The sequence below is a fragment of the Podarcis cretensis genome (assembly GCF_951804945.1).
Source record: "Podarcis cretensis genome assembly, chromosome: 1".
NCBI classification, from domain to species: Eukaryota; Metazoa; Chordata; class Lepidosauria; order Squamata; family Lacertidae; genus Podarcis; species Podarcis cretensis.
In genome coordinates, this window is record NC_137170.1 from 13,017,683 (window position 1) to 13,045,149 (window position 27,467).

The 27,467-nt window shown below is 41.1% G+C and overlaps 1 protein-coding gene and 1 long non-coding RNA gene across 4 annotated transcripts in view; one reads left to right on the plus strand and one right to left on the minus strand.

Annotated features, from left to right (window-relative positions):
- Nucleotides 1-26,971, plus strand: ADSS1 (adenylosuccinate synthase 1). The gene is made up of 13 exons (XM_079952244.1): nucleotides 1-281; nucleotides 9,500-9,602; nucleotides 10,550-10,612; nucleotides 11,999-12,049; nucleotides 13,076-13,142; nucleotides 16,327-16,434; nucleotides 16,797-16,878; nucleotides 17,835-17,961; nucleotides 18,750-18,904; nucleotides 20,348-20,472; nucleotides 21,377-21,474; nucleotides 22,115-22,264; nucleotides 23,204-26,971. The coding sequence occupies exons 1-13, from the start codon at nucleotides 81-83 to the stop codon at nucleotides 23,254-23,256; spliced, it is 1,383 nt and encodes a 460-aa protein (XP_079808370.1). The 5' UTR covers nucleotides 1-80; the 3' UTR covers nucleotides 23,257-26,971.
- Nucleotides 1-27,467, minus strand: part of LOC307208969 — a 380,739-nt gene that overhangs the window by 351,699 nt on the left and 1,573 nt on the right. The window contains exons 1-3 of one of the 3 annotated variants that reach the window (XR_013835279.1): nucleotides 15,673-16,158; nucleotides 15,512-15,577; nucleotides 13,431-13,582 (exon numbers count right to left, since the gene is read on the minus strand). This is a non-coding gene — a long non-coding RNA (uncharacterized lncRNA). Of the gene's footprint in view, nucleotides 1-13,430; nucleotides 13,583-15,511; nucleotides 15,578-15,672; nucleotides 16,159-27,467 lie in introns of those variants that run through there. The other 2 variants (XR_013835277.1, XR_013835278.1) reach the window with 2 other exon arrangements.

Consider the following 27,467-nt stretch of genomic DNA (forward strand, 5'->3'; position numbering starts at 1 on the left):
GCGAACGGGCATTCGAGGTGGGCTCGTGCGAGCAGAAGGAATTCCTCTCAGGCCGCCGACAGAGCCGTCCAGTCAGCGTCATGTCGGGCACCCGGGCGGCGACGGCCGCGTCCAATGACCGCGCCCCTCACCCAGCCGGCGCCGGTGGCCTGAAGCGGCTGCGGAGCGAACCGGGCGGCAACCGGGTGACGGTGGTGCTGGGCTCGCAGTGGGGGGACGAAGGCAAAGGCAAGGTGGTGGACCTGCTGGCTACGGAGGCCGACGTCGTCTGCAGGTGCCAGGTGGGTGGTGGCACTTCAGCCCTTTTGAAGTCTTGCATGAAAGGCTCGCTGCCGCTTTTTCTGTTGCTCTTGCATTTGTGACCTTTCTCTCCTGTCCCGCTTATAAGTGGCTTATATGGTGGCGATGGTAGTTGCCGCCGTTTCAAATCCTTCCATTCTCCCTTTCAAAACTTTAGCCTTTCCCCGGGGTTTCCACCCTCTTTTTATCCGCACAAAATAAAAAAAATTCCTTCCAGTAGCACCTTAAAGACCAACTAAGTTAGTTCTTGGTATGAGCTTTCTTCAGATTCGGTATCTGAAGAAGTGTGCATGCACACGAAAGCTCATACCAAGAACTAACTTAGTTGGTCTTTAAGGTGCTACTGGAAGGAATTTTTTTATTTTGTTTTGACTATGGCAGACCAACACGGCTACCTATCTTTATCCGCACAGCAACCCTGTGGTGTAGGCTAGGCTGAGAGAAGCAGGACTGGCCCAAGGTCACGGCCACTGACTGAGTTTCATGGCTGCGTTGAGATTTTAACCTAGGTCATATTCATCCTCTCATCTCCTCTCCCTTCCCACTTATTTACTGTTATTAATATTATTAGCTGCTGTAAATCTCCAGTGGTTTGACCTTACCCCAGATGATGCATTCTTCCCTTGTCTCTTGAGACAGATGGATGCCAGCAAGGAATTATTATTATTATTATTATTATTATTGAGTTGGTTAGAGCGTGGTGATGTTCATGCCGAGGTTGCAGGTTTGTTCCCGGCATGGGATAGCTGTCTATTCCTGCCTTGCAGGTGGTTGGAGATGATCCTCAGGGTCCCTGCCAACTCTACAGTTCTATGATTTTGGTGCATTAACCCTTATTATCCCCCCTACACACCATATTTCTCCTTCTTCACTTTCTTCCCACCCACCTTACTTTGTGTCCTCCCTCGCTGCTACAGCACAGAGGAGGGTGGCTTGCTGCAGACTGAATGCCGCTTGGGAAGAGGAAAGTAAGCCTGCACGCCTTGAGCTACAAATAGAAGTAGCTGACCCTTGGCGATAAATGACATAATATCCCGAGATCTAGACAAGCATGGTCTCAGTGCCAGAACCTGTGTGTCTGGACAGTAGTGAATCTGCTGGGGGCGGGTATTTGCAGCAGGTGTCAGGTGACGGCCTTCTGCAAGGGAAGGTTGCTGAAGGTGACTAGTGCAGCCCAACACTCACACATAGTATGCTATCCGTGCATTATCATGGGCCAAGCTAAATGTGACGAAGTTAGCAGCGTTTCTTTATTCTGCCTGCCTGCCTTCTCCAGTCACATATTAAGAGTCTAAGGGTCTAGAGTCGAGGGTGGCAGCGGTAGTATAGATTTAGGATTGAGGAGAAAGGGGTTCATAGCCATTATGCCAATTGGAGTAGTCACATTTTCTGTCTAGCCTGTTTCACAGGGTGGTTGTGATGATAAAATGAGCTGTGTGTGTGTGTGCACTCACTTGAGGAATGGTGAAATAAACCAGATATATGAAATGCAGTTGTGTATTGTCCAGTTCTTTCCACTATCAGTCTTGTGGGGTTTGTGAAAATGTCACTCTGAGACTCGGGAACATCTTTCAACTGCAGTTAGTAATCATCTAGTGGCTTCTCTCTGAACAAGCACCTCCTCCAGCCAGGTTCGAGGTGTTATCGTTGGCATATAAAACCCTTAATGGCTAGGAGCCAGTATACTTGTGGGATCGCCTTACCCCATGTATGCACTCTCGACTGCTTTGGTCTGTGGAACTGTCACTGTTACAGGCACCACAAAATACATGTTTTGCAGCTGTAAGAAATCAATCTAATAAAATGTAGGCAGTCTCTGCACTTCAGAACTCCCTGCCTCTTGACATCAGGTGCCTTTATTGTACTCTTTTCAAGGTCTCCTGAAAACCTTTTTGTTGAAGGAAACCTATCCAGGCACGTCACTGTTGAAATGTTTTGCTCCCTTTTACTACTAATTTTATTTATTTTTAAATGCTTTGAATCATTTTGAAGTGGGATTTATTTATAATTTTAATATTTCATGTGAACCACTTAGAGGTTTTATTACAGTCAGGCGGTTTTATAAATTTTGTTAAATGCAAAAAAATCTGTAGACGGGTCCTCTCCATGGCACTAAAGAAATTATTCTGAGAAATTCATGTTGCTATCAGTTAATAGTTTTCTGCCTGGGCATACTTTCTAACTAACCAGAGCACTTCATCAGTTTATTTAAAATATCTGTCTAGTGCTTTTCATAACATATCACAAGGTGGTTTGCAAAAACCATGAAGTACAAATAAAAGATAAGATCATCAACATAACTGGTCAGGGAAAAGGCCTCAGAGAACAGATGGCTCTTTAGCAGGCATTGAAATGGCAGCCTTCCTTTCTTTTCGAGAGGAGGTTGTTCCACCACAATGGTAACATCTGCAAGTTGTGCCATGACCTGGGAAGGCTCAGTAGAAGAGCTTAGTGATTGGGCAAGTCTGTATGGATAAGACATAGTTGGGTCAGACTATTGGCCCACCAAGTCTAGCACAGTGGCTGGACCTATGGGAAGCCCCACAAGCAGAAATTAGTGGAGCAGCACTCTTCCCACTTGTGATTCCCAACAACTTTTATTCAAAGGCATATTTTCTCCCAACAGTGGAACTAGTATATAGCTTTCATGGCTACTAACCATTGACAGCCTTATGCTCCATTAATTTACCTACCCCACTTTTAAAGCTGGTTTTGCCAACTGTTTCATCTCGTGGCAGTGGATTTCTTTGTGCGCTGTGTTAAGAAATACTTCCTTCTGTCTAAAACCTTCCAACATTCAGGTTCTAATTGTATGAGAAAGGGAGAAAAACATACCTGCTTTCTCTTCGCCACACGTCATTTTATACACCTCTGTCATAACCGCCCTGTTCACCTTTTTTCTGAACTAAAAAGTTCCAAATGTTGTAACCTTTCTTATGGGGAAGTTCCACTCCTGATTTTGGTTGCCTTTTTGCAACATTGTGTAGCTACAGTAACCTTTTGACATGTGGCGACAGTTCAGACTCTGTATTATATAGGATTTATTTTTTTGTTTCAGTGTGCATCGCTTTGCACTCGTTTACAGTGAATTGCAGTTGACATTTCAGTGCCCATTCACCTAGCTTTGGGAGATCCTTTTGGAGGTGGTCCCAAGTTGTTTAGGTTTAGGGCTTTGTAGGTTAGTATTGAAACATTAAACCTGGCCAAGAAGCTGATTGACAGCTAATGCCTTGCTTTTAAGAGCAGTGTTACAGGTTCGTGGTAAGAACCTTGGCACCTAGTGTTCACCACATCCTGTATCAGCTGGACCAAGAACAGTGCCATATAGAACACACCTGCAGTAGTTCACTCTTGAGTTTATCAACACATGTGTCACTGTATCCAGAAAGTGTTGCAGCTGTCATACCACCTGAAGCTCTTAAAGGTGCTTCCAGCCACACAGCTGCTTGTGTCTTCATCGACAAAGATGTATCAAGGAGCACCCCTAAACTACATGTCACGTGCTTCAGGGGAAGTGCAACTCTTTCCAAATTGCACAGCTCCCGGAATGGTGGACAGTCTAGCCACAAGATCTCCAACTTACCAAGATTCAGCCTCAGTATGTTGGGCATCATTCTGTAGCATCCAGACACTTATCTAGAATTTGCATGGCCACGCCTGTTGCAAATGCAACTGAGAAATAATGCTGGGTATGAATACTGATTATACCGTGCTTGAAATCCCTTAGTGTCTACTCTCAGTGGCTTCATATTAAGGTTGGAGGGAAGTTGATACCATAGCAAGGACTCTCAGGTTATCTCTTTACATTTTTTAAAAGCTCAGGTTCTGCTTGCATGCTTCCTATAAACATCTGGTTGATCACTGTGAGAACAGGATGGGTCACTGGCCTGATCCAGCTTGCTCTTATGATCTCACTTTTAAATCTTATGATAGTTTTTCAATGGTAAAACTGTTAGTAATGATGTGGAATTTTTAAATAGTTCATTTTCTGTCAGTGAATTTAAATTTCTCTGTGTTTTTCATACTTCTCTCCCCCACCCCACTTTATTTTTACACATTTTTCAAATTACATAAAACATATGCGGGTGGCGCTGTGGGTAAAACCTCAGCGCCTAGGACTTGCCAATCGTCAGGTCGGCGGTTCGAATCCCCGCGGCGGGGTGCACTCCCATTGCTTGGTCCCAGCGCCTGCCAACCTAGCAGTTCGAAAGCACCCCCGGGTGCAAGTAGATAAATAGGGACCGCTTACTAGCGGGAAGGTAAATGGCGTTTCCATGTGCTGCGCTGGCTCGCCAGATGCAGCTTGTCACGCTGCCCGCGTGACCCGGAAGTGTCTTCGGACAGCGCTGGCCCCCGGCCTCTTAAGCGAGATGGGCGCGCAATCCCAGAGTCGGACACGACTGGCCCGCACGGGCAGGGGTACCTTTACCTTTATATTACAGTACATCCATTCATCACCTTATAGTAAGTAAAGACTTCCCGACTTATCTTTCATTGGCACCCTAGTCTATATTCTTTAGTTTGCTACATCTCCTTATGTTTTTATCCTGTCCCTTTCTCCATCCTTTCTAATCCCTTGTCTAGTCAACTACTGATCATAAGCTTATCCCACTCGCCAGTTAACCCTGATACCTCATTTTAAAAAATATTCTCCCAAATATTCCCACTCCTTGTTTTCTTTTCATAGTTCTCAATTTGTTTAGATCTTTTTTCAGTACAGTCAAGGCTTTTATTGGGTCATCATCTGTTTAGCACACAGTATTAAATCCTCAGGAAGTTAAGGTACATTCTTACACATTTCATCTCGAAAGAGGAAGCAGAAAATATATCTTCAGGATTCATGGAGGTTATTTAAAACCACAATAATAGAGGCTCAGATAGAATCTATACCACAGATTATGAAATTGAAGCGGATGCCAGCTGCTTTATGAGCAAAATCAAGGAAATCATGAAAGGCAAGAATACTTCCTTTAAAAAGAGAAAGTCTTGCCCAACTGAGAACAGAAGGAGCACAAACTGGGCTAAACAAGCAAACCAACTGAACAATGTGTTCAGCAACATGCATCTTAAAAAATTCTTTTAAGGTGAACAATTAAAATTTCTTTGAATAAGAGGCACTTGGACAGTTAGATGGAAGGGCAGGGGAGAGAGAAGCTGAATATATTATTTGTCTTCCCTGTGGAAAATGTTGGGCACATCCTCATGTCAGAATGAGGTGTTGGGGTGGGGTGGGAAGGTAACTGAAGAATGACATCAAAGAGAGATGTTAAGAAATAAAAAATGAGAGGTCTCACTAATACACCCAAGCATTTTAACAGCACAGTTCTGAGTTCAGAAATATGTCCGAGTTCAGTAAATCTGAGTTCACTGGTGCTTACTCTCAAACAGGTTTGTGCCAGTTTGCCTCTCAAGAGTACTCAAATGTGAGTTGATAATTTTAACAAAAATCTTCATATTCCCACTAATAAATACCTCTTTAACTAGAGGTTTGAAAGGTAGTCAGCATAATCCCATTTAAAAACAAAAACAAAACAAAAAAAAACAGGATTAAGAGCAGAGCCAGATTTCTGGCTTTTAATACCACAGAGTTATCTATGAAAATGAAGGCTAGTATGCTGTCATACATTTTCTCAAGTGATGGGGATAGCTTTAAATTAAGAATGAGGGCAAGTGTCTATACTTTATGTAGTGTTAAACAAAATCTGAACTCCCAAGTCTTATGGGTTAAATTATTTATATAGCCCAACACTGGTGTTTTACTGGGGTGATCTGATACATTTTGGTGCCAGAAAATCTAAGTAGCAGCACCCATGGTGGTAAAAAAAATCTCTTTCTCTCTCTCTTTGGCGATCCCTCATAGCTCAGTAAGATTGTCTTCAATAAACACAGTTTTAACAATGAGTCTGTAAGTGACTGTGGAGGCCAATTCTGGACCCACACGTCCTTTCACAGTGGGGATCTTGGTTCCCAGGCAGGAGTTGATCATGGTGTGGATTTGCCAAGCATGCCTTCCTCTTAGCGCATTTCTCCCTTTTGTCCTGAGAGCGTCTTCAAAACACATGACACCTTTGGTAAAGGCTGTTCTCCAATTGGAGCGCCTGCAAGCCAGTGTTTCTTAGTTCTCGGTGTTTATACAACGTACTTTTTTAAAAAAAGATTTGCCTTGAGAGTCTTTGAACCTCTTTTGTTGACCACCAGCATTACGCTTACCATTTTTAAGTTCGGAGTAGAGTAGTTTCTTTGGAAGACTATAATCAGGCATCCGCACCACATGACCAGTCCAACGAAGTTGATGTTGAAGAATCATTGCTTCAACACTGGTGATCTTTGCATCATCCAGTACACTGATATTAGTTTGCCTGTCTACTGTATGCTTGTGAAACATGGACCACTTACAAACACCATCTCCAACTTGAAAGATTCCATCAACGGTGGTAAAAAATAAGCAGCCAGTGGTAGGGTAGCTGTGCTCTCCTGGCTGCAGGTCAGTCACTGCTGCTCACTGGGAAGTAGATGAGGAGAAATGTCTTGTCCCCTTGCACCTCTTCTTGCATCAGCTGGTATGCAGCAGTGATGTGTCTGATCGGAGGCCAGGTGTTTCTGTCCCACTGCACTGTTCCCTACTGAAATAAGCTAAAGCCACAATCATGCACTTACCTGGACATAAACTTTCGTGAACACAGTGGGGCTGCCTTCTGAGTATGCGTGCATCCCCTTTGATACAAATAACAACCTTTATTGACATCCTTTTAATGCTATCCCATTATCGTTAAATGGTCTCCCTCAGGAGGTTGTGAACTCTCCATCCTTGGAAGATTTTAAGCAGAGTTGGATGGTCATCTGTCATGGATGCTTTAGCTGAGATTCCTGCAATGCGGGGGTGGGGGCCGATTTGGACCAGTTGGGGGTCCCTTCCAACTCTGATTCTATGAATATCTGCCACTTTAAAACTGGCCCTTTCATTACCCAGAGTGAGGCAGCCTGTCTAGTAACATAAGCAAAGAAAAACAAAGCAAAAACCCCATGAGTCCTGAGGAAGCTTGCTTCTGACAGCGTGAAAGACAGAGAAAATAAAATGAGTAGTGAGGGGAGATGCAAATATGTAGAATCATAGAGTTAGAAGGGACCCTGAGGATCAACTAGTCCAACTCCCTGTAATGCAGGAATATTCAGCTGGCCCTTAACAGGGATTGAGCCTGCAACCTTGGTATTAATCAGCATCACGCTCTAACCAACTGGAATATGATAGTTCCATGATTGGTTTTGTTCCAGTCTCTTTCTTAGGTTTTGAATGTGGGTATCTTAATTTATTTTTACATCTCAAAAGACTAGAAAGGTTGTTCGTTAATACATTTCAGAGGCAACCTTGTTTATGCTTCTTTGTTTATTATATCTATCTCCCGGGCATCTGTTTGCATCTGAAGAAAGAGCCTCACTTATGGGAGTCCTTACATCTGTGGAGGATTTAAAACTACATGGTGACATTGCTATTTTAAACTTGGGCTTCTCCTTTGGGTACTGATAAAATCGCTCCAGGATCACCCGTATTATATGAGAAGGTCAAGTTTAAAGTTACCAAAGCTCTGTAAGAAAACAAGGCTGGCTTGCAGTGCCCTCATCAAAATCTTAGGTTTATTATCCTGGGTAACAATCAAGTCAGTAACTGAAAATTAAGTTCAAATGATACTTGTTTTATCTTCTTTGTTGTTTGAATTTATGATACTTGCAGGCAAGTTAATAGCAAAGCTCACTTCCTTATATAACTTGCCTGGGTGAGTGGGGTGTTAATACTATATTTCTATAATTTGATGAAAGGGAACAGAGGCAGTTTTACTGTCTAATGCCTTTTAATCTAGACTTTTAATCACTGCAGTCTTTTTTTATAATTGTAGACACAGAAAATACAAAGGGCATCTTATGAAATTTGTCTACATAATCATAAAAAGACCTCTTGGGCTACTTGTGTACAAAGCACATGCTGCACAGCTCAGTAAATATGTTTTGCTCTTTTCCCTCTTAAAAGTCACATCTATTCCCACATCACCTTGATGATTGTGTGCATACGCATTGCAAGTGTTTCTAATTTGAAATGGAGAAGGCACCTTTAATTAGAATTAAGGTGTCTTGTGAAAAGGCTAACAGCTGTAAGAGAAGAGTAGGAAAAACAAACTTTGCATAGTTTTTTTGTATAGTTACTGAGTAAGAGTAAATAGATAAGAGAGATTCAGTAATAACAGCTGGACTCACTTCTACAGTAAGTGCATTCCAGATCCTAATGGTGTCAAAATGCAAAATGTCCATGGATATTTTTCAGAGAGGAGAATCTTACAAGAAACTATATTTTGGTTACATTAATGTAATTTTGTTTTGCTTGGTAAGTAAAATGTACATAAAGTTTTGTGTGTGTGTGTGTGTGTGTGTGTGTGTGTGTCGCACATTACCTGACATTTACAGAAGGTAAAATAAAAATTCTTTGGTTTTCTAAAAGCAAGATTACGTAGCCTTATCAATCTAAATGTTGCCCGGTAGTCACAAAAATAGCAGATTTGAATTTCTCACACCCAAGCATATATTTTTTAGGACCCCCTCAATGAAGAAATTTGCGAAAATTAAGTTTCAGTTAGCAGCTACAGCTGAAAGATTTCAAGGAGCAGAGGAGCCAAAAGTTAGTGTTCTTGCAGTAGAGTTGATGAAGCCATGTAGTCCAGTTTTTCTCTGATGGAATGGTTGATGTGGATAACAGTTGTAGGAGGAGCCTGGCAGAGCTGGTCTTAACAACAGAGCAGATGGAAAAGCTCTGCAGTCTGTTTTATGTGACCTACCTTAGTACAGTAAAAGGCAAAAAATGAATATTGAAGTACAGTAAATGAATTACAGTAAATCAGTTACAGAGTAATCCTAAGTGGTAGTAGTGGAAGTAAAGTGACTTGGGGGGCACTGGTGCTGTTTTTCTTCATCTTTTGTCTTGGCAGATCTCCATTGTGTGACACCCTCCTCCCCACCCCCTCTGAAGCAGATGAGCAGTGAATAACAATATTAGTTCAAATCCTTAATATAGTTAGGCTGAAATTCAGTTAACTATGAATGCGATTAAAAAACATGAACACATATTTTCAGTCCAAATCAATAGCCTTCTTTGCTTATAGTAAAAACAGGTTAACATTATTTAAGTAATCATTTTTTGTATTGGTTTTGGCAGGGTGGAAATAATGCAGGCCATACCGTGGTTGTTGATGGGAAGGAATATGATTTTCACCTCTTCCCTAGTGGTATAATTAATCCCAAGGCAATTTCTCTAATTGGTAAGTATAAATGTCTTGTTTGGAGACTTGAGATTCAAGTTGGGGAAATTCAGCTATAAATGGATTCTTTATTGCGTGAGCAATAACATTTATTGTTTCCACTACTGCGGCTTGAATCAGGTTAAGTTTAAACAGAAAGACAAGATTAAACACTCAGCTTTTTCTTTCCTCCTTTGATATCACAGATGACCTATTGACTGTCACTAGTATGGAAAATAAGAAATTTCCAGAAGATTCAAAGAGAAGCAATTGCATAGTGGGGTTTTTTGTCAGGGTGGGGGGTGGGGAGTGTTATTGGGAACAAAAGGAACAGCTGTTACCATCCCTCCACATTTCTAATCCTCCTGTATCTTCAGCATGATTGCCATTGCTCCTGGAATTTAATTAGCAGCTTTATAAAAAGTAATAGGAATTCACGTATCAAAGCAGCTGCTTAGAGCTGAGTCTATAGAAGATCTACTAAGTTTGGACTTGTATGCTTGTTTGAATGGTCCATTCAGTAGCATTCCAAGTTAATGCATTGAATTGATACAGATCAGGCATAGGCAAACTCGGCCCTCTGGATGTTTTGGGACTACAACTCCCATCATCCCTAGCTAACAGGACCAGTGGTCAGGGATGACGGGAGTTGTAGTCCCAAAACATCTGGAGGGCCGAGTTTGCCTATGCCTGGATACAGATCTTATGTTTTTATATGTGTTAAGCCACCCAGAGTGGCTGGGGCAACCCAGCCAGATGGGCAGAGTATTGTGGTGGTGGTGGTGGTCATGATGACTGATTACTTCAGTTAATGGAGTTGGGAAAGCGTTTTTGACCCAGTCCATTGTCAGCTGGTCTGACTTAAGCATTAGGACAACTGCTAGTACCCTAATGCTTTGTGCATTACTTTGAAAGATGACTGTTTAATGGTTTGCTGTCACAATTACACATTTCTATGTCTTTTTTAGGGAATGGGGTAGTCATACATTTGCCAGGCTTATTTGAAGAAGCTGAAAAAAATGAGAAAAAAGGTTTGTATGTAATGTTTTGATTTTCTTTAAAAGCAGTGTATTTTTCCCATTGCAGGTAATTTCACATTTATCAGGGAAATTTACAGGTCATGGTTATAGTATGCCTAAGCCTACATGCATTCAAATAATAAGATGCTTTAGACATACTGTTATTTGAACATGACATCCAAATCACAAGTAAATAAACAGATGGTATGAAAGTTGCTAGAATGTTCACCTGATAAGGAGCTCCTGAAATTTGTTCCACACATTGCCTGCCACAGCAATATCCAGAGGAGGCTCCTCTTAATGTAGCATATCCTCATTTGCAAATCACAATTGAGTAAATATGCTGTCACAAAATTGAGATCCTTGAATGCAAGGAGGAGTAATTAATGTTACAAACAAACAAACAAACAAACAAACAAAACTGCTTCCTATCTTTGCATTTTACAACCCCTACTATGAAAGGTTTAAATTAAATTAAATTAAATTAAAAGATGCCTTCTCCTTGGGAGAAAGGCGATGGCAAACCTAGACAGCATCTTAAAAAGCAGAGACCTCACCTTGCCAACAAAGGTCCGTATAGTTAAAGCCATGGTTTTCCCAGTAGTGATGTGTGGAAGTGAGAGCTGGACCATAAAGAAGGCTGATCGCCGAAGAATTGATGCTTTTGAATTATGGTGCTGGAGGAGACTCTGGAGAGTCCCATGGACTGCAAGAAGATCAAACCTATCCATTCTTAAGGAAATCAGCCCTGAGCACTCACTGGAAGGACAGATCCTGAAGCTGAGGCTCCAATACTTTGGCCACCTCATGAGAAGAGAAGACTCCCTGGAAAAGACCCTGATGCTGGGAAAGATTGAGGGTACAAGGAGAAGGGGACGACAGAGGATGAGATGATTGGACAGTGTTCTCGAAGCCACAAACATGAGTCTGACCAAACTGCGGGAGGCAGTGGAAGACAGGAGTGCCTGGCGTGCTCTGGTCCATGGGGTCACAAAGAGTCGGACACGACTAAATGACTAAACAACAACAACTATGAAAGGAGGTAAAAGTCACTCCTGGAAGCCAGAGCATGGCTGTATTTTTGTGCTTTAGTTAGCTGAATATAGCTGTGGAGGGAGTTGTGTGTAAAAAAACAACAACAACCCAACAATCTTGGGGGCTCCTTACTATGTGAACTTTGCCCTCTTAACAAAAACCACTCCATAAGGAGCACATATTGATTTGGTTTTGGTTTTGCTCACAATACATTACATGCGTATTTGCTGCATTTGACGTGTCTGCGTTTCTTTTCTTTAAATAAATAATTTTAAACTGATGGGACAACTGAATAAACTCGTATCTCAGTGTTGTAGCCTCTTGGGAACAGAAACCTAACTGGCACCGCATTTCTTCTGACAGGTTTAAGAGACTGGGAGAAAAGACTCATCATATCAGACAGGGCACACATTGGTAAGTGGCAGTCTGGTAGAGAAAGTCTTTATATACAAACAAATTATAGGCACTTTGCATTTCCAGGATCTTTGTTGGCCATCCAAACCCATTATTTGCACTGAGGAGAGTTTGTGTTTCATAACACAGATGGCGAGTAATCTCTATTTGAATATGCTCAGTGCGATAATTAAGAATTTAAAAAACCCCACCTCCCCCTGCTTAATATGTACGGGGTTGGATCAATACTTCCCATGAGTTGAGTTGACCGGAGGTGGGGAGGTGATTCTTGCCAATTACTCCTTGCTCCTGAAGCTCCCTGAAAACCTGTTACGGGTTTTTGAAGCAGGGGGGAAACTGCAGGGGGGAGATGGGCTCTGCAAAATTTGCCTTCTTCCCTTCCTCCAGCAGGCACCTCTGTTGAACTAGTCCCTTATGTGAATGCCAATATTGTGATTAAGTTCATTATACAACAAAATTAATACTAATAAATATATATGTGTATATATTTAGCATAAGTTGCTAACTGCTAGATATCAGTAGTACTATGTATTGATAATATAACAACATCCTTTTATATGCATCAATTTCTTGTTAATAACTTTCAGTATTAAAATGCCAAGTGTGGTGCAAAAGCCTATTAATTTTAATAGAACTAGGAGGGAGCATTTACTTGTACCTTCCAGTAGTAGAAATTATTTTTTATTAAGATACATTTAAAAGTTGCTGGCAGTTTAGTATTTAGCATTTAATGCTGCTGTTTCTGGAAAATAAACCCCAGATATTGTCCAAAGTATAAATAGCTTACAATGTTAACAAGGTAACAAAACAAATGTAGACACAGAGGCAGTTGGAGCAGGCACTCCATAAACATCACGGATCCAATGTCTGGATCCGATCCAGTTGCTTGACTCTCAGAAATGATGTTACTGAGAATCACAAAGGCTTATTTAACTTGGTCTCTTTGCTACTCAAATAATGTGTGCGTGATACTTGAAAGCCAAACTGTTTTTTTGTCTCCTTTGATTCTTCTCCTGTGCTGTACAGTGTTTGATTTTCACCAGGCAGTGGATGGACTTCAAGAAGTGCAGCGGCAAGCGCAAGAAGGGAAAAAGTAATTATGCATCTTGGTATACCTGAATTCTGCTACATAGATATGGCTTAAGTCTGTAAGAATAGGGTGCCCTGTATTTGATCTCCTCAGCATATTAATTAATAAATAAAAATGATAAATACATATTGACTTCCAAGAGAGCTCTGCATGACCAAACTCTGGATTTACAGGGACCACAGGCAACATGACAGCACCCTTTGAATTCCTGGATGGAGTAAAAATTATGCTGTGGGATGTTGAAGAGAGTAATAGGGGCCCAGACATAATGGAAGCTCCTGCTCAGAAAAGTCTGATCCAGCAAACTTTTAGTTTTAATTGTCCTTAAGTAATTACCAAAATATCAAGGGTGTAGTATATGTGGTGCTGATCTCACAAGAAGTCTGGTTGTTTCTGCTCTAGGCTACTTCAGTGCTGCCAAGGCAGTGGTCTTTCACAATCACCTGGAAGCAGAATTAAAACAGTAGTTCCACATGACAATATTGTGCTTTATTTCCCATAAAAATCCCACAAAGCCTGTTGCTTAGTATGTTTTAATTGAAAGTAAGTCTTGCTCAACAGTGGTTCCACTTACTCACTCTTAGCCCTTTAATTGTTTTCACATCAGCCATGGTATTTCTGAATTGAACTTTCAGTTCTTGGTACCTACTGGCATATAATTGTTGTTTTTTTTTTTTTTAAATAAACAATTTATCTGGCTTAACAGAATAAATAAGTCAAGGATCAGTTCAGGAAAACATAGAATCATAGAGTTGGAAAAGACTTCAAAGGCCATCTGCCATTGCATGAAATCAGCATCAATGATAGGTGCCCCAAAAGATTGGGGATGTTGCAAAAAAAAATGGAACGAGGCATTTTGACATCAGGGTCATCTAGAGTCTATAAAAAAAGAACAAATTATTTCTGTTCTGGATAAAATAGCTGGTTTGTTAGCAATGCTCATGAGCTTGGTTAGGCTGAGGATGGTGGCTGTCCCTGGGTCAATAGCCACTCTTCTCATTAGCTCTTCCACCTCCATGCAAGATGTTCTGCTACAAGTCCTGCATCTTAGAACATGGTGGCTCTTCCTTCGTAACACTACACAGAAATGGCAACATGTTGCTTCCTAGTTATGAGAAATTTGGGCACTATTGATATCCTGTACAACTTGGACATAAAAAGACATTAAGTTGTCCGGAGGCAGATATAATGGTGTTGGAATACCAGTCTGATTCTCTATGTGAGCTATATATTAGAGGTAACAAAATTGATGTATGGCAGTCTCTCCTTCTGCACTGCCCCTTTGTTCAAGAGGTTTCCCTTAATAATGAAGTTGACTAGACCAAAAGATATTTGCAGTCTGGTCTAGTCAAATTCAACACTCTTTGATTGATTGGTTTAGGGCTTGGAGAAGCAACTGCAATAGGGAAAAGAGCAGCTGGGATTTTCCCCTCTCCTCCATTATATTTGTAGAGTTACTGAAGCTACTGCTAATCCTGGATCAGATAAGGTGTAGCAATATGTGGGAATCTGCCCTCATGGTTCTATGGAAATAATGTTGCATACACACCCTGAGACTTGATAAAAAATGCAGCAAGTAGCCCAGCTCATAGCTAGTCTCAGCCCACCCAGGCAGGCCACAGAAGGAGATGCATTCTTTTCTGTAGTTGGAATCTGATGCAACAGTGTTCCCTAGGCATATCTCCTTCATGAAGCTTTGCAGCAGTTTATCTTCCAGATAGGTTGTATGTATGCCAGAATCCCACAGTGTCTGAACAGCATGTGGTAGGGAAAAATTCAGCTTCAAGTAAAAGTGAATTCCTCATTATTAGGAGCAAAACCCGTCTTCCACTCATGATGGATGGCAAAGGTTTCCAGTATTTTACCAGGCTGTGCTTGCAGTCATGCTTCTCTTCCTCCCAGTCCACCCCTGTCATGCCCCCGTAATGGCTGTTATAGTAGATAGGTCAGTGAGCTGGAAAGTGATACCTTGTCGACCTATTTAGAACAGCTCTGAAAGATTTGGCAGTGCAGTAATGAAAACAAGCAAGCCTACTGGAGCGTAGGAAGTTGGCATATACAGTTTGGCATGAAAAGTCAGTTTTATGTACCCTGCTTTCTGGTCCTGTGCATTGTTTGTTGTGCAGTAGTGTAAACTTTGTTAATAATGCCCTTGCTGAAAGAAATCACACTTAACAGTATGTAACTGAAGCACAGACTCAAAGAAGGGTGACTGACCCCTAGTGGATGTGAAGTCCAGAGAAGGAAGATTGGGAGCATATTGGAAATTAACTGTGATTTAACTGGGTTTCCCCACAGCACCACAAATCTGGTTAGCAAGTATGTGACGGAATAGCAACATAGAACTGGAGGTCAGGGAACTTATATCTTACCCATTATGCTTATCGTTTATATTTCTGTGTCACCTTTTGTCAAAAGGGCTCCAGAATAAGAGTGCCCTGTAAGAGAAAACAGACAGGGTGATAGATAGAAAGGGCAGAGCTGCCATTTGGGTACTTTGAAAGTGAGTAATTACTTCTGCCACTGCTCCCACTACTGTTTCATCCACGTAGTCAGGCTTCAGGAGTGCTTGGTCTCAGTTCAGTGTGCCATTGGTCTTCAACTAGTGAGTCAGGCGCTAACTTAAGAAGTGGGGGGTTGCATCTGTGGTACTGCCACTATTTTCTTTATTTGAAATGGAGAAACAAGAAAGAGAGTGTGATCAGACACAAAGGACAGCATTCATTTATCTTTAGTAATTGTATAGAAGGTTGTATTTTTGTGTGTGCATGGCCAGCTTCTTTGGGGAAAATACTGTGTTTTTCTGTGTATAAGACTACATTTTTTCCCTTTAAAAGGTCAAAAATTAGGGGGCGTCTTATACACGGATACATCTCCCCCCATTTTCTTAAATCTGAGTCCCCCCAAATAGGGGGTGTCTTATACATGGGGGCGTCTTATAGACAGAAAAATACAGTAAATCTTAATGACTATTAAAAATACAGGAGCCCCACATTCCTTTACATCTCAGCCAAAATAACAGAAACCGGCAAATAAATGGAGGAGGGTCTTTTTTAATGGTTTTGGTCATCAAGCAGAAAGTATACTTTCAACCAATTCCTACTCTAATGCATTCTAAAAATGTATGTGTCTCCGTAAGTCTTCTTAGTTCAAGACTTGATACCACTCATTTGTCTTCTTTCACTAGTATTGGCACAACAAAGAAAGGGATTGGACCAACCTATTCTTCCAAAGCGGCACGGACAGGACTTCGGATATGTGATCTTCTTTCAGACTTTGATGAATTTTCTTCAAGGTATCCTACTGAAGCACACAGCAAGAAGTGGGTGGGGATTTTTGCTTAACGTGAAATCTTTTTCTTACTGCTTCTATACCCCTTAAACACAGGTAGGGGGAATTGGGAAGCTATAAGGAATAGAGGTATAAATATTGTCATTTGTGATTTCAGACAAACTGGTGCCTGGACAAGAGGTCTCTAGTTGGCTTTAACAGGGTACTGCTCAGTCCATCTTCAAAGGTTGAAAATGGGTCTCCCGTATCTTTTTTAGATAATCCTTTCATTTTGTGGCATTCTGTGTGACCTATAGACAAAGGTCGTTATATAATAAGACCCAACTTTAAAAATATGTGTGCTAGTAAATTGTTGATATTTTACAGATTTAAGAATCTTGCTCACCAGTACAAGTCGATGTTTCCTTCTTTAGAAGTTGACACAGAAGGACAACTAAAAAAACTAAAGGTAAAGTAGTAATACTTCAGTGTTTAAGACAATAAAGCAAGGTTATATAACTAAATTATATAACTGATTTTTATTTTCTATAAATAACAAAGACTATGAAATAGAAAAGTTTGAAATGGAAATTTGAAACTGATAGAGTATAGTGTGTGTGGAATGCAGTATATTGCTTTTCATTGATCTCAAGAGTATTTAAATATTTTACCTAGAAAAGATTGAAATCTTTCACTGTTAAAATACCCAGGACCAGCTTGCTTGTTGTACAATACCTGTAGTCACAATCCACTAGGAACTTTTCCTGCGCAACCCCACAAAATGGGAGTTGCATAAGAACACTTTGGAGAGACTGTGAGAGGACACTTCCTAGGCATTACGGTTTGGCTGAAAGTTTGGTTTGGGACCATTTGCCTCTGTAGCGATGTATGTGGCCTGAATTGTCCTGCCTATACTTGGGCTTAGGGATACTTGGCAGAGGGCATAACAGTGAATGACAGTTGTTGGCGTTCATGAATCTTGACTGTTACGGGGCTCCAAGGAGCTTTCTGCATATGTGCCAGCTAGGGTTTTAAGGCACAGTAGAAAGGAATATGCATCTGTTTGATGGATATGTGGGATTATGTCTGGCATTTAAATTTCCGAAGATGAAAGTACACGAGTTTCACCAGATATAATGTTGACAGTATGAGTTCCATTGAAAATGATTTGGGAACGCAGAAGACCACTTTCCATACTTCTGTCGGTATAGCAGTTTGGGCATTAGCCTGAAAACGTGTGACTGTCCTGGGTAAAGTGAAACATACAGGAAACTACCCTGATTTTATTCTTTATAGATCTCTCCTAGTTAACAGTTTAGAAATGGTTATTTTACGGTTTGGCTTTTGGTATGCTTTTATTCTTGATTTGCAGCCAATCTTCTAGAAACATTTGATTTACCCTTGTGTACGTGTTGGATCTTGCAGGGCTATGCTGAAAAAATAAGACCAATGGTCCGAGATGGTGTTTATTTTATGTATGAAGCGCTGCACGGCTCTCCAAAGAAAATTCTTGTAGAGGGTGCCAACGCAGCACTGCTCGACATTGATTTCGGTACGTCTCCCTGTACAACATAATACTTTTCCGCCTCCGTAAGATCTCCTATGTGTTCAGAGGTAGGAAAGGTTATATACCTATTTCTCAGGTAAGGTATACACCTGGTGAGACGAAACTTTATATACCTTCACTGAAATCTGGCTGGCCAGTGTCAGAAACAAGATGCTGAACCTGATAGGCAGAGCTCTTCTTCCATACGCACACCTGCTTATTTGTGACACCTGCATGAATCTTCAGGCATATTAGAAGATGTCTGAGATGTGACATAATTTTTGTGTTGGCTTGAGAGGAGTGCACCAAGTCAGAACTTAATAAAATTTGAGCGAGTTAAGATACTTTACACTGCTAAAGGTACAGCTTCTTATCAGTCAACTAAACCACCTGTTCAGCCTCTCCCATTCTGTAACAGGGTATAGTGCAAGGGCAAGGGTTACCTGTGTCTCTCCAAAAATGTTAAGAATCTACCTTTCATCACTCCTTGCCAGCCTGCGCATTGGTCCAGAATGTTTGGAGTTGTAATCCAACAACATCTGGAGGGCCACAGGTTCTCCATCCCTGGTGTATGTCCTTTTCTGCCAGCGTATATATGTGGAATTTTGCTCGTGCTTCATCTTCTGTGCTGTGCATTCCTTCATCTTCCTTGATATGACCAGGAGTCCCTTATCCCCATATTTTAAAGCACCTTGAAGTAGCTAACAATGTACATGAGAAGCCATCTTGAAATAGAATAAGCAAAAGTCATTTGTTTCCCCCCATGCGTAATTCATCTTTCTTTCATTTGGCAGGCACATATCCCTTTGTGACATCCTCCAACTGCACCGTGGGCGGTGTGTGCACCGGGCTTGGTATTCCTCCCCAGTATATTGGAGAAGTGTATGGTGTAGTGAAGGCCTACACAACAAGAGTGGGAATTGGAGCCTTTCCCACTGAACAGATAAATGTAGGTTTAGTGTTACCAAAGGCAAAGACATAAGGTCAGTGGGATAAAATGTCGTAACAAGATGATGGTCTCCTGCTAATGCACACATGTCTAGACTATGCCAAGGGGCCGTATTTTATCTTGGGGCCGCAGTAGATTCAACACAAATCTCAAGCTTCGTTCCAAAGTAAGAAATGCACCTATGTGATAACTTTACTCTTCTGGCTGCTTTAATTTTCTTATATATACTGCTTATGTACTCTCATAATTCTGCTGTTTTAGGTATCCCTGTTGCCAGGGTCATCCTTGATCTGAATCTAAAGTGATCTGTCAGTATCCTTGCAGAATCAGTATTTCTTTCAATTTGGAATTTTTGTTCTGTAGGATTTGTCTGCTTCTGCAGCTACTAGTTGGTGGATGCAATAGCGCTGGGGGGGGGAGAGCCCCCTCCCCCCAAAAAACCATATTTGGAGCCAACTGTATCAAAGGCAACTGATTAAAATGAGCTGCTAAAAACAGAATCATTACACAGTGGTACCTTGGTTCTCGAACTTAATCCGTTCTGGAAGTCTGTTCGAATCCTGAAACGTTCAAAAATCAAGGCGTGGCTTCTGATTGGCGCAGGCACCCTGGAAACAATAGCCGACAACCACATTGGACATTTGACTTCCAAAAAACGTTCGAAAACTGGAACACTTCCGGGTTTTTGGCGTTCGGGAGCCAATTTGTTCATCAACTAAGCCAGTTGAGAACCAAGGTTCCACTGTATAAGCTCAGATACTCTCAAACTGGTGATTTGGTAGATGGTGAACAAGGTGACCTCTTTCCCATTCCTCTGCTCTTACATGCAGTGTTCCTCTGTTTCCTGTGATGTGCAAACTGGCAGAAACTGTACTTTCAAAAGGGTTTGTGACTCTGGTTTGGAGGGCAAATGCTACTATGACCTGCTCAAAGAATTTATGTTAATGGTGTGGAAGACATATAATAAAAATAAATAAGAATAAGTGATTGGTGAAAGAATATTTTTGAGGATCAGTTCCTTGTGTACTTCTGGCACTCAGAAAATAATTTTACATATCAATTCTTAATGTTGCCTTTCAACGCTGTATGTAGTGTTTCTCCATCTTTTCTGTTCACATTCTTGTGAAACCCTGGTAGGCAAACATGCAGTGATGTCCATCAGATTTCTCCTTCCTGGACCAAAATTCAGGCATCTCATACAGTCCAACATCCTAATTTGTATTGTTCAGTTAAGCAGAAGTGCTTTTTCTGAGTTGGCGATAAAATACACAATTTATAATTCAGAGTAAAAATGTGTAATTAGTATGGAAATTAGAATTCTACTTCTGGTTTTTAGTACATCACACACCTGTTGAGTTTTAAATAAAACAAATATGTTACATTGATCACCCGATGCTTAGGATAATGTTGCAGAAATCTCACCTAAATATTTGTCTCTGGCAGGAAATGGGAGATCTCTTACAGTCCCGAGGCCATGAATGGGGAGTGACCACAGGCAGAAAAAGGCGCTGTGGCTGGCTTGACCTTGTCATATTGAGATACGCCCATATGATCAACGGATTCACTGCGTAAGCATCACAGATTTTGAGCTACACTTGGAACTCATAACTTTTTATCCCGTGGAGTACAAATATGTAGGTAACATTAAGATAAGATTAGCTTAGCAAAGTGTTATGTTTTGTGCATTGATAAGAGCCAATTGCTCCAGGTGTCATAAGGATGATAATATCCGTCTATATGGAATTGCTGACAGGATTGCAATATACACTGCTCACAATGTTTAGGAGGAGTGAAGCAGTCGATAAGAGCCAGGCAAAAGGAAACCGTGTTCATGGCCAGGTGAACATGGAGTTGCTTGGCAGTTTGGCAAGATTAAGGGAGGGGATACAACACTCTGCACTGCACAGTTTAGCTAAGCTGGAACAGCAATTAGCATTAACCAAGGTTCATAGGCTGCTGACCTAACCGAAAAACATGGTGGTGAGAATGCTTGCTTGAGAGAGGAGGGTTTTGAAGCAAGAGGGCATGCAGTTCCATGGTCTGCCCCTAACCCCTTAGCCCAAGGGTCAAGTTGCATTTGCACTGGCCCAATGAGCATGTAGAAGTGGTTTCCTAGTCCGCTCTTGAGGTTCCAAATTTGGGTTGGTTCCAGCAGATCAATAAGAAATTTAAAAAATCACCCCCACACTGCATTCAGGTTTTTAAAATGCATTTGATACTTACAAATCGTACCTAATCTTTAAAATACATGCATGTAATGCTTGACTTCATATTCTGCAAAGTTTCTGAACATGTTTATTAATGTACCTATAATATGCCTATTTATTATTTATTCCGTGATTACTCGTGTTCATATTTATTCATTCAGTTTGGCCGAATGAATTCAGATGAAGACAGATGGAGGGGATTAAAGAAGGTGTTGAGTGAGGATTTGTTTTACATGTAATTTTACCTCATGTTTCTTTTGGGCAGCCTGGCATTAACAAAACTGGATATTCTGGATGTATTTGATGAAATCAAAATTGGTGTAGCTTACAAGCTGGGTGGCAAAAGAATTCCATATTTTCCAGGTATGTATCGATTGCTTAAATAGTTTCTTAATATCAGGCTTCCTCCCCTTCCTCCTTTTAACTGCTACATTACAAGTGTATGCACACAGCTCTGCTGGTAGAGCATGAGATTCTTAATCTCAGGGTTGTGGGTTCGAGCCCCACCTTGGGCAGAAAGATTCCTGCCTTGCAGGGGGTTGGACTAGATGACCCTTGGGGTCCCTCCCAACTCTACAAATCTACGATTAGTGTTGTTGCTTGTGTCAACAGGTCTCTAGAGTTGACTTCATATTTGTTTTAAAAAGTGGCAGAATTTGGTAAACAGAACCAAATGCCCTCTCCATTATTCCCTATGTACATAGGAAGTTGTCCTTATATAAAGACAGACCATTGGTCCATCTAGCTCAGCACAATTGACACTGACTGGCAGTTGCTCTCCAGGGTTTCAGGTTGGAGTCTTTCCCAGCCCTCCTTAGAGACTTCAGAAATTGAACCTAGGAATCTTTTTGTTTGCAAAGCACATGCTGTACCTCTGAGCTGCCAGACATGTCTCATGCTATCTAGTTTAAATTTAGCCAATTACACTTTGAATTTTGTTCATGCCAGTTGATTGCAACCATTGAGCTCATAGAAACATCCTCACTTTGTCTCATTTTTGAAGCTAACCAGGAAATACTGCAGAAAGTGGAGGTGGAGTATGAAACGATGCCAGGGTGGAAAACCGACACAACAAGTGCCAGAAAATGGGAGGAACTTCCACCTAAGGCACAAAATTACATTCGGTTTGTGGAGAACCACGTTGGGGTGGCAGGTACATATTGTTTTGGCACTCTTCCTAGGAGGCATTCCATGTGTCCACCAAACCATGCAAAATTATTTCCAGTTGGGCAGAAAAGTTGTTCCAGCTCTGGGGGGATATGACTAGATCAGCAGTTCCCAAGCACTGTTTGCAGTACTCTAGAAAAACCTTGTAGTGATTGACCCCTCTCCTATGCTTCCCTATTCAATATTTAGAGCCATCCATGCTGAAGTCCTGCATTGGACTGTGCCCCCCAATCCAAAAGGCACCTGCCCCACAACATGTAAAAAGTAAATAAATCCCTGTGCCAGCTTTGAATATTTACAGGATCTGAACTGGCAGTCACTGACCAGGAACAATATATATTCAAGGCACAGGGGATACCTCCATGAAGATGTCAACCCATTGTCCAGCTGTGAAAAATGTGAATTCCATGTTAGGAGTCATTAGGAAGAAGACTGAAAACAAAACTACCAATATCGTAATGCTGTTGTGCAAATATGTGGTATTGCCACCTTTGAAATATTGTGTGTAATTCTGGTACTCTCTCAAGAAGGATACTGTAGAATTGGGGGGGGGGTTCAGAAAGGTAAACCAAAATAATCAACGGGAGGGAGCAACCCCATTTGAGGAAAGGTTACAGCATTTGGGGCTTTTTAGTTTAGAAGAGCTGAGATGTATAACATTTGCATGGTGGGGGGGAGTGGGCAGGGAGAAGCTTTTTGTGTGCCTTTTAAAAAATGAAGTAGGTCTGTGTAACTTCAGAGGCAAATCACAAGAATAAATTGTTAAATGTTAAAATGTCTATCTGCTACTACACTGCAGTTCTGAGTTCATTTGCTCTTGAAGACTCTGGTCTACACATTAGGATTACATCATAAAATAGATTTCATTATGTTGTTTACTCCCCAAGTAATTGTTCTAATATTTTTTTATTTCTCTCCTCTTCAGTGAAATGGGTTGGAGTTGGAAAATCAAGGGAATCGATGATCCAGCTCTTTTAAACACACAAAGAACATATGTGCCAAGAAGCAGTTTATTGTACATCTGTTCCTTTCTGTACCCAAACCGAGATGAAGATGCTGTTCTTCCTAGACTATGATTAGACATGCCTTGTACTTGTCATATTCTCAAGTAAATGTATCTAAAAATTAGGAACACAGAATAAGAACAGAAATTTTGGGGAGGGGAATCTTAAGGTCACATTTAAAAAGTGCCAAACCTGCACTGAATTATTTCTTCAACTTGCTACCAGTAGTGAAGTTTATTCCAGATTGCAGAAGGTGTAAGGAGGAGGTTCCATTTCCTATGTCAGGAAGCAATAATATGGCAGTGTTCAATGTATGTGGCATTTAAAATTGTGCTGGTTATGGATGGAGCACTGCACTTGTGTAAAAGCCAGCACAATTCAGTAATTCTCTTTCAAGCCCAGCAGTCAAAGCAACTACTTGTTTTAGAAATAAAAGCTCTTCAGATATAAAGGGTGAAGAGATGCAAAAGAAGTTATGTCATGGGAGGAAGGAAGGCAATAGCTTAAGTCCTTTTTTTTGGCAGTGGGTCAAACTGACCTAAGGGATAAAGAGCTTCCCTTGAAATATTTCCCAATAGGCACTCCACATGAAGTCCTTCAGAGATGGTGCTCTCTTGTGCCATTGTGCAGTAGGCACAAGGACAAAGAAACCACAGCAAAGTAAAAAAATGACCGGGGAAGCCAATCTTTGCAACATCCTGAAGTGCATCACTACACGGACAAGGTGTGGCTTCACTACATCCTTCATTACAGCCAAGTAGATCCCTGGTCTTGGACCCTATGTTGCCAAGCCATAGCATGGATTCCCTTCCACCAACATTACTTGCCACTGCGCTGCTTGATCACCAACAGAATAAATAGGTAGATTTAAAAGAGGATTAGATAGATTAATGGAGGATATCTATCTATCATCATGTACTAACCCTCATGGCTGTGTTCTGTCTCCACATCTGAATACCAGTTCTGGAGTGGAAAGTGTCTGTTGTACTTGGGTCCTGCTTGTGTGATTCCTGTAGGGACCTGGTTGGCCACTGTAAGAACAGGATGCTGGACTGGATGGGTCACTTGCTTCAGCCAGGGGGCTCTTCTTATGTTCTTAAAACAAGTTAACTAGAGCGGCTCCTCATCAGCCTTTCAAATAATGAGTACAGAATGATAATGCTTTTTTCTATGGAGCTGTGCTATTATGGACTGTGGAGCAATTCTTTTAAATACAACGAATGTCTCCAATCCCAGCAAAATAAGCAGTGTGTATGAAGGAGGAATCCTTTTGGTTCATGCAGAATAGCAGTGTGGTGTTTTGTTTTGTTTTATTCTGTGTAGTTATCCATGTGAAGAAGAGGGCCTAGGGCTTGGATCTGTTGCTACTTGCCTCCATTTTTTTAAAAAAATGATTAATTGTGCCATTGCAACCACATGTTCCCCATGAATATGAGTGTGTTGTGGGGCAATGAAGTGCCAAGCTGGAATGACATAATGGTGAATGTTGGTCTGGATACACTTTTAAGGTCACTGCTTCCAGTAGCAAAGGTTGTGTCAGCCTCTGTCCATCCATCCGTACCACAGAGGATACTTGCCTTACAAGGTTGTTTGAAGGATTAAAACTAGATATTGCCTGTGAAGTGCCTTGAACCTTAGAAAGGGCTATACAGATCCTAAATATTGTGATTCTGACCTTATTGAGGCCAGAAGGTCTACCATTACGCAATGAACAAGTTTTAAAAGAAAGCAGCCAAGTTGTGTTGCAACTGGGTGCTCCTGAACTGCTTTTATTGTGGGGGATTGTGGCTCCTGCCCCTTGCAATACCATTGCCTTGGACAGCTTGGAAATGGAGGTTATAGTTTAGTTATTCATAACTAATAGAAACTCAGGAACAGAGAGCACTGCATTGACTCTCACTGCCTTCTGCTTATTAGTTAATGGTTACAATTCAACACTGAACTAAGCACGCCTAAGCCCAGTGAAAACCAATGAGCTTTGGTGGGTTGGACTGTGACCAATGCCTTTCCTGGGATCCAGAGTAGTGTGTGCGCTTGCACAAAGGTGTCTCTTAATTTTTCCTTTTGGTAGCATCCTCTCACGGAGGCTGCTGCCAGGAGAGCTGAAAAACCTTGTGGACAGTCTTTTACAACTCTGGATCCTAGTCCTTATCTCTGCCTTAGTTTTGCCAGTTGTAAGATGGCAGGTAATACTTGCTTACCTACCTCATGTCGACAAAGTAGCCTCTAGCCCGCACTCAATGATACACTTGTTAGTCTTTAAGGTGCCAAGGGGTTCTTTGTGTTTACTGCAACAGACTGCTCTGGAATAATTTTTGTATGTTTTTATGAGAATCACGGTGGGCCTCACCCTTTTGAGAAGACTAACTTTCTGACTCACAGATTATGTTGACTTCACTTTGAGACTTAAATGTTTTGTTAAATAATTTGTAAAAGCGCTTTTAATTGACAGGAGGACCACTGCCAAGTCAGTTTTCGTTGCTGTCACAAATAGCCCAAGAATTCTTCCCTCAAGCCATGGTGCCTTGGCATATATGCATTTGGACATAGTCCACCAAATTGGCCTTTTGCCTTGCAGTTATCAAGCTTTGCTCTATAATCACTTAGGAGTGACTGGCTTACTGCACCTTGTGGCTTGCTTACTGCTTTGTAATTTGAAATGGCACTGTTGTCCATTATCTTTGCCCATGTGACATATTTTTTTTACACTACTAACATGATGCATACAGAATTGTAAGAGGAGGAGGGGTCTTTGTAGGCCATCTTGTCCAATCTCCTGATTGCAATAGACTATCCAGAGCTAGTACATCCTCAATAGATGACTATTTGTTATATGGAAAGCCGGCTGCAGAAGAAAGCTGCTGCAGTCTTGCAATATAGGATGCTTAAACTCTTTCCAAAGTTTGTGTCACTTGAGCAGCCTAACCTGGGGCAACATGAACCACAGCCTACTGGGAAGTGTTCCCATGCAACATCCAGTGAAATTAATGTGAGCTCTGCAAGAACTTTGATAAATCACATTCACTTCAGTGGAGCTGGCATGGAAGAACTTACTAGCACCATCATGCCCAATGACATCAGGCTTTTTAGTTTGCACTAAATCACAGTTGACCTTTTGTTCTGTAGCCTTATTCTGTTTTAACTAATCTATGAAGAATGTTATTAAGTTATTTTAATTGCAATCTGTTCTCAGTAAGTAATAGCACTGAATAAAATTCAATTTATTTTTATTTATTAGAGAATCATGTTACAGTCCACAGTGATTCAAACCAGCATAAGAAATGTGTTTCTATACAATGCATGCTTCTCTCTTGATGGTATCCTGTTTAATATTATATTGAACATTGACTTGAAATTTGTTTATAATTAGTTTCACAGGTTACATTTAATATTCATAACCTGAAGCCAATTGGTATGGTTGAATTAATAGGGTTGAGGACAGCGTGGCAAGACAGTGAAAATGTCTTAATTGTGCATCACAGCAAGGACTACAGTAAAAAGGTCAGGTCCCATGCATAACACTTTTATGATGCTCTATATCACACTTGCTGATACTAGCTGGGTGCACACAGTTCAACAGATGCACTAGAAGTGTTCTCTTGATTTATTTTTGTATATGGTCAATAGGGCTGTACACTTTCATCTTACAGCTCTTTCCTTTGCTTTATAAAGCCTTACAAGAGTAAGAATTTGGTCTCTTGAGTCTTCTTTTGCATTCACAGAAAACCCTGATCAATATTCCACTGCTGTTCATGAGAATCTGTGGCAAATTAGCTAATGTATGTCCAAGGGGTAGTTCTGGTTTTTACATCAACTTGGTTTGTGTGTGTGGTAGAAGAAAGAGGTCAGTGAAACTCTTTTAACCTGGTCCCAAAAGCTCAGCTGAAACCTCTTTGGGGAAAGGGTTCTACAGCTGGGGCAAATCCACAGCAAAGGCCCTTAATCTCTGAAGGAGATCTTAATGACTGGGCAGGTCCATATTTTTTTACTCAAGTTTCTTAGATCCTGGCCTTCCTCCCATCTTGAGTTCAGGGTAACTAGTAACCAATAAACAATCATGCAAAACAACACATAATATAAATCACAATATTGTAACAGTGACAACTAAGCAGCATAAAATATCAGTAAAACTACACCTGAAAATAGTATACAAATGCCTCGCCAGTATAAAAATATATGTGCTAC